The sequence below is a fragment of the Eretmochelys imbricata genome, chromosome 24, assembly GCF_965152235.1.
Source record: "Eretmochelys imbricata isolate rEreImb1 chromosome 24, rEreImb1.hap1, whole genome shotgun sequence".
NCBI classification, from domain to species: domain Eukaryota; kingdom Metazoa; phylum Chordata; order Testudines; family Cheloniidae; genus Eretmochelys; species Eretmochelys imbricata.
This window is the reverse complement of record NC_135595.1, coordinates 19561019-19568444: the sequence shown is the minus strand read 5'-3', so window position 1 is coordinate 19568444 and position 7426 is coordinate 19561019. Positions and strand designations below refer to the sequence as shown.

The 7426-nt window shown below is 54.0% G+C and overlaps 1 protein-coding gene across 1 annotated transcript; it reads right to left on the bottom strand.

The window, feature by feature from the left end:
* Positions 1-674: 674 nt before the first annotated feature.
* On the bottom strand, positions 675-5644 carry LOC144279622 (phospholipase A2 inhibitor and Ly6/PLAUR domain-containing protein-like). Its single transcript, XM_077841199.1, has 5 exons — positions 5551-5644; positions 3877-3993; positions 3365-3517; positions 2956-3099; positions 675-835 (listed from the first exon to the last, which is right to left on the bottom strand). The coding sequence occupies exons 1-5, from the start codon at positions 5642-5644 to the stop codon at positions 675-677; spliced, it is 669 nt and encodes a 222-aa protein (XP_077697325.1).
* Positions 5645-7426: the final 1782 nt, after the last annotated feature.

The following is a 7426-nucleotide window of genomic DNA, read 5'->3' as shown; positions in this document are numbered from 1 at the left end:
CTGCTCACAGAGCACCACCGGCTGGGGGGATCTGCCCTGTTTCCTGACACCTTCCCTGAGCCCGGCACTCCCAGTGGAGCCGCCCCAGAGAGCGGGACGAACTGAGCCCTGCAAAATCAACCTAGAAGGACATTGCTCCCCTCCAGGGCGTTCCCGCCCGCCTGGACAGCTGGGTGAGCCACGGCCTCTCCTTCCCACAGCCCTCCTTCCCCAGGGGAGCTCAGCCAGCCGGTGCCTTTCCCCCGGCCACGGGCCTTGCCTTCCGGGAGGGGGTCCAGGCAGGACTCCTGGGTTCCATTCCCTGGCCCTGCAAGGGGAGAGGGGTCCAGTGGTTAGAGCAGGGGGCTTGGGAGCCAGGACTCCTGGGGTCTATCCCTGGCTTTCAGAAGGGAGTGGGCTCTGGTGGGTTACTGGGGGGATTACTGGGAGTCAGGACTCCCGGGTTCTCTTCCTGCCAGCATCACTTGTGCACAGATAGGGACGGGGGGGGGCCCGGTACGGGGCGGTCAGGGGACAAGGAGCTAGGGGGGTGCTTTCCCCACAACTCGCTTGATTCAGCCAATGCAGAAAAGAAACCCGCAATCCCCCCAAAGAGAAGCAGCAGCCGGTGGCTGCTGAAGGGAGGTTCACTGCAGCCCGGCATGCAGCAGAAGGGCAGGACTCCAGACTGGGGCTCAGGGCTCCCCGATGCCTCCACCGGCCCTGGGAGCTGGGTAGCACTCGGCCCGGATCAGCATCTCCACCATGCCCTGGGCGTATTTCCTCTCCCCCTCTCTCTTCATGCAAGCGCCAGGGGAGGCACATCCAGCCACAGCCTTCTTCACGGTGATGTTACCTGGACCGGGGGAGAGAGACGTCATCAGGGGCTCCCACATCCCCTCCCCTGACCCCCATGTGGTTTGTCACACACTCCCCTCCCACCAGGACTGCACCCGGCTCTGCAGGCAGAGTGGGGTCTCGTGCGCAGAGCAGGGGGCTGGAACTACGTGAGAACATAACAGAGGAACGGCCCTCCTGGGCTACACCAAAGGTCCATCTAGCCCAGTATCCTCTGGCCAATGCCAGGTGCCCCAGAGGGAATGAACAAAACAGGGAACCTTCCGGTGATCCATCCCCTGTCGCCCATTCCCAGCTCCTGGCAAACAGAGGCTAGGGCCACCATCCCTGCCCACCCTGGCTAATAGCCACAGATGGACCTGTCCTCCAGGAACTTCTCTCGTTCCTGTTTGAACCCTGTTATAGTCTTGGCCTTCAAAACATCCTCTGGCAAGGAGTTCCACATGTTGACTGTGCATTGTGTGAAGCAGTACTTCCTTTTGTTTGTTTTAATCCTGCTGCCTGTGGTGACCCCCCGTTCTTATGTTAGGAGGAATAAATAACTCTTCCTTATTTCCTTCCTCCACACCCTTCAATCTTCTCAAGACCTCGATCATATGCCCCCTTAGCCGTCTCTTTTCCAAGGTGAAAAGTCCCACTCTTATTAATCTCTCCTCATATGGCAGCACTTCCATCCCCCTCATCATTTTGGTTGGGCTTTTCTGAAGCTTTTCCAATTCCAATATCTCTTTTTTGAGAAGGGGCGACCACATCCGTACGCAGTGTTCAAGCTGTGGGCGTCCCATGGATTTATATAGAGGCAACATGCTATTGTCTGTCTTATTCTCTGTCCCTTTCTTAATGATTCCCAGCATTCTGTTCGCTTTCTTCACGGCCGCTGCACATGGAGTGGATGATTTCAGAGAACTCTCCACTATGACTCCAAGATCTTTCTTGAGTGGTAAATTCGACCCATCATTGTGTATGTCTAGTTGGGATAACGTTTGCCCATGTGCATTACTTTGCATTTATCAACATTGAATTTCATCTGCCGTTTTGTTGCCCAGTCACCCAGTTCTGAGAGATCCTTTAGTACCTCTTCGCAGTCTCCTTTGGACTTAACTATCTTGAGTAGGTTTGTATCTTCTGCAAATTTTGCCACCTCACTATTTACCCTTTTTTCCAGAACATTTCGGAATATGGTGAATAGCACTGGGCCCAGTGCAGATCCCTTGGGGACTCCCACTATTTACCTCTCTCCGTTCTGAACACTGACCATTTTTCCTACCCTTTTTTCCCTATCTTTTAACCAGTTACTGAGCCATAAGAGGATTTTATCCCATGACAGTTCACTTTGCTTAAGAGCCTTTGGTGAGGGACGCTTTCTGAAAATCTAAGTACATTATATTCATGGGATCCCCCTTGTCCACACGCTTGTTGACCCCCTCAGAGAATTCTAGTAGATTGGTGAGGCGTGATTTTCCTTTACCGAAACCATGTTGACCCTTCCCCAACAAATTATGTTCATCTATGTGTCTGACAGTTCTCTTCTTTCCTATAGTTTCAATGAGTTTGCCCAATACTGAAGTCAGACTTATTGGCCTGTTGTTCATGGGATCACCTCTGGAGCCCTTTTTAGAAATTGGCATGTCATTAGCCATCCTCCAGCCATTTGGGACAGAAGCTGATTTAAATGGTAGGTTACAAACCACAGTTAGTAGTTCTGTAATTTGACATTTGAGTTCCTTCCGAACTCTTGGGCGAATCCCATCTGGTCCTGGTGACTTATTACTGTTTAATTTATCAATTTCTTGCAAAAACTCCTGTAATGACTCCTCAATCTGGGACAGTTCCTCAGATTTGTTATGAAAACAGAATGGCTCAGGTTTGGGAATCTCCCTCCCAGCCTCAGCCGTGAAGAGCGATGCACAGAATTCATTTAGTTTCTCCGCAGTGGCCTTATCCTCCTTGGGTGCTCCTTTGGCATCTCGGCAAGTAGGACTCCAGGGTTCTCTCTGCAAATCTGCCAGGGGAGTGGAGTCTAGTGGGTCAGAGCAAGGGGGGCTGGGACTGAGCCAGGACACCTGGGCTCCACCTCGTACTCTGTGTTCAGACCCCGCCCCCATCTGGAGGACTTACCCAGTGTTAATATCCCAGATTCCTCAACACAATGGTCCTCGGCGCCGGTGCAGGCCAAGATCCCCACCGGCTGCTTGTCAAAACGATCCACTATGAAAACCATCTGGCACTGCCGGCCATTGGGGACGGAGCTCACAGTTGGCACTGAGAACAGTTAGACACACACAATCAGCCAGGGGTGGGGAGTCACCACACGCTGGGCTCGATCCCAGCTCGGGGAAGGGAGTGGGGTCTAGTGGTTAGAGCAGGGGAGCTGGGAGCCAGGACTCCTGGGTTCTGTCACCAGCTGTGGGAGGGAAGTGGGGTCTAGGGGATAGAGGTGGGGGGTGAGGCTGGGAGCCAGGACTCCTGGGTTCTCTCCAGGCAGGTGTGGCCGGAGCAGAGCTCTAGGTTTGCAGCAGACACACACCTGGGATGGCCCCGGCGTTGCAGCCGTCGGTGTCACAGCAGGCGATGTTCGCCCGCATGGTGACATTCTGCGCGTAGGTCAGCGAGAAGGGACCGGACTCACAGTTCTTGGGCTCCAGGCACGATTTAGCCGTGTAGGAGAAGGAGGATCCCTCTGTGGAAGAGAAACAGAGAATCACCTCTGAGCTCCCCAATGGATCCCCAGCTGCTCCATCCTCCCTTTTTGTTCCATCCACCCCACCCCCAACTAATCTCATCTTTCCCCCGACCCCCAATAAAATCCTCTCTTCTGTCTGATCCAGGCCCCACAGTCACCCACTGCAATTCCCCATCTCATCCCATCCCCTGTCTATGACATTATCTTTCCAGACTGAGCAGTCCCTGCTCCTGGAGAGGAGCGGAGGCTATTGGTTAGAGTAGGAGGAGGGGGTGGGAGCCAGGACTCCTGGGTTCGACCCCTGGCTTCAGGAGGACAATGGTGTCTACACTTAGTAGGAATCTTCTTTCACTCACCCCGCCTGATCTCTGCCACGACGGTGACGCAGGTCCCTTCCGAGGGGGCGCAGGGCTGCAGGGGGCCGGAGCACGATAGCTCTCTGGACGCACACACCTCGCATTGCAGAGCGCTCCCTGGAGGTTGGAAAAATCCCTTCTCAGTACAAACCCCGGCTCCCCACCCCTCCCCAGGCAGTGCCCGTGGGCGAAATACCACCAGGAACCAAGAGGTGGCGCTGTGGGAGTTGTTACCACCAATGCCTCCTCACTGAACGTGTGGGCAGGCAGATCTTGGAGAAATGCCACCTGCTTTTGCAGCAGTTCTGCCCAGTTCCATTTAACTCTCCGGATGGGGAAAGGCATCTTGCTAGCTGGTCATTTGTATCTGACTCAACACTGCAGACAAGTCTGTTTGCTGCCTGAGTGTCTGTGGCTAGAATACATTTTCAGCTGCTGACGTGGCTATCTGGGGTGCAGCTTGTGCCTGCGAACAAACCCCACTCGTCTGTGTAGACAGAAAAACAAGAATTCGGCTGCTCTGAAGACGGGTTTCTGCCTGGCTTTGCGGTGAACCTTTCACACACACACACACACACACACACACACCCCGCTGTCACTCTCTGCTCCAGGCCTCTGCCTCTCAGAGTTATGTCAGCTCAGCCATACTCGACTTCAGCCCACTTTTCATCGCTGATCCTCCCAATTCTCTTCTTCAGAATACGATTGATGCTTGTTAAGCCTTTGGATAGATGGCTGTGCGCCTCCTGCCAGTGATCCCTGGAGCATCAACTCTTTCCTCTCCATAGCGTGGGGGCCTTTAAATTCATGATGTGCGTGTAAGGTTTTTAAGAAAGAAAGAAAGAAAGAAAGAAAGAAAGAAAGAAAGAAAGAAAGAAATTTGCCCACTTTGGTTTTTTTAGAGCTTTCATGTGGAAACATCAATTAAACCTCAGAACGCCTTCCCCTGCCCCTTCTATGTCCCTAGAATGTAGCAAAGTTATATTATCATATTATATTATCACTATCAAAGAAATATGGAAACTGAGGTAGAAAAAAGATGTGTTCAATTCAGGGTTAGAACCAAGAAGACAGTCGAGAAGTCCTCACTCCTGACTCCCAGCTCACTCTAACCCATGAGACCCCACTCCTCTTTCAGGCCACGGACAGAACCCGGGAGTCCTGATTTGCAGCCATCTCTGCTCAAACTCACTACACCCCAGCCCGCTTCTACAGCTGGGGAATGAGCTCAGGAGTCCTGGCTCCCAGCCCCAACCCGTTGCACCCCCATTCCCCTTTGAAACCCGGGGAATGAACCCAGGAGTCCTGGCAGGAATCTCAGCGCTGATGGGCAGGGGAACATTTCCAAGCAGGATTACATGTGGATGGGGGTGGTGCTGCTCATCGGGATGACCCCAAGCCCAGGTGAGAGCTGGAGGAGGAACGAGAAGAAGGAAGGACAGACGGACTCAGACCCGCTGGCCAGGCCCCTAGCGTGGGCTGTGGGAGTCCCAAGCTCCAATCCCTGCTCTCCCCAATTCAGTCGGGGGACGTGGCCCCGGGTTTTCCTCTCGCTGGTTTTACCCACAAATTCCATCCTGACCCCAGAATCCGCCATCCACAGCGGCACGTTCCCCAGGTGAAATCCCGCCCCCACCACCCGGCTCCCTGTGCCTGGGGACGGACGGGACTCACCTGTGGCCAGGAGAGCGGACAGCAGGCAGAGGGGCAGAGCCACCCACATGGTGCCCGGGTGCTTGCTGCAGTGAGCAGAACAGCGAGGAAGCATCTGGCTGTGGTTTTCTCAGGCAGGTTGGCAAATACCTGCCCCCTGGGGGATCGGCTGGGGCTGCCCCATGACATCTTGGTGGGCCCGGAGATGGGAGATTTCACAGCCCTGCATGTGACACTGGCTAATCAGGTGATGCCCATGTGTACTGAGGCCAATTCCCTTGTGCATTAGTGGAGATCAGCGGTTCTCAGCCAGGGGTCCGTGTACCCCAGGGGTACACACAGGTCTTCCGGGGGTACATCAGCTCATCTAGATATTTGCCTCATTTTACAACCGGCCACATTAAGGCACGAGTGAAGTCAGTACGAGCTAAACTGTCGGCCCCTTGTTCATATTGCTCTATATACTCTACACTGAAATGCAAGCACCAGAAAAGTGTCGACTCCAAAGCCGGGGACCATCCTGTCCTGTCAACTCTCTTCTTCCAAATTTGATTGGTGATCGTTCACCCTTGCCACTGATGGCTTCACACCTCCATCATGCATGCAAAAACTCTGGACTGGCTGAAGAGATCCCATGATCGTTAACTCTTTCCTGTCCAGAGCTTGGGAGAGTTTCAATTCAGTCAGTGAACGTAAGTTTTTAATTGAAGGACGAAAGAAAGAAAACCAATTGGTCCACTTTGGTTTTTTTCAGAGCTTTCATCTGGAAACATCACTTCAACCTCCAAAAGCCTTCTCCCGCCTTTGCCAGGGTCCCAGGTGGGAGGAAGGGAACATTACCCCCATCTTATAATCAGGGAAACTGAGGCAGAAAGAGGCAGTGTCAGACTCGGAGCCACGAATACAGCCAAGGAATCAGATTTCAGAGTAGCAGCCGTGTTAGTCTGAATCCCCAAAAAGGACGGGAGTACTTGTGGCATCTTAGAGACTAACAAATTTTTATGAATTTGTTAGTCTCTAAGGTGCCACAAGTACTCCTGTTCTTTTAAGCAAGGAGTCCGAATTGCTGCTGGCTTCCAGCCTATTCTAGACCCACCCCGTCCCTGACCTGGGGATAGAACCCAGGAGTCCTGGCTCCCAGAAATGAGACCATGTGAGTCAGTGCGATGGTGCAACAGTGTCCCCTCCTGGCCAAGCACGGCTCGGTCCCGGCTCACGCAGCTCAGCGCGGCCCTCACGCTAGTCCCTGTGCCCAGGAATCTGCAAACCCCTCCCGCTGCTCGGCCCTTTTCTCCCTGCGCTCGCTGGGCCAGCGTGGGGCACATACACCTCAGAAGAGACGCCCCACTCCCTCCCAGAGCCGGGGAATGAACCCAGGAGTCCTGGCAGGAATCTCAGTGCTGGGGGCAGGGGAACATTTCCAAGCAGGATGACAAGGGTGGGGGACGGTTTTCCTGGCTCCTGAGAATTTTCTGTTTTTTCCAAGCATTTCCTGCTCCTCATCGGTGCCCGGCTCCCTGTGCCTGGGGACGGAAGGGTCTCCCCTGTGACCAGGAGAGCAGACAGCAGGCAGAAGGGCTGGGGCACCCACATGGTGGCTGGGCATTTTCTGCAGTGACCAGAGCAGTGGTGAAGCAGCTGGCTGTGGGTACGGCAGGCAGGTTCAGAGAATCAGAGAACCATAGAAGATCAGGGTTGGAAGAGAGCTCAGGAGGTCATCTAGTCCAACCCCTGCTCAAAGCAGGACCCACCCCAACTAATTCATCCCAGCCAGGGCTGTGTCAAGCTGGGTGTTAAACACGTCAAAGGGTGGAGATTCCACCCCCTCCCTAGGGAACCCAATGCAGCGCTTCACCACCCTCCTATTGAAATGGTGTTTCCTAATCTCCAGCCTAGA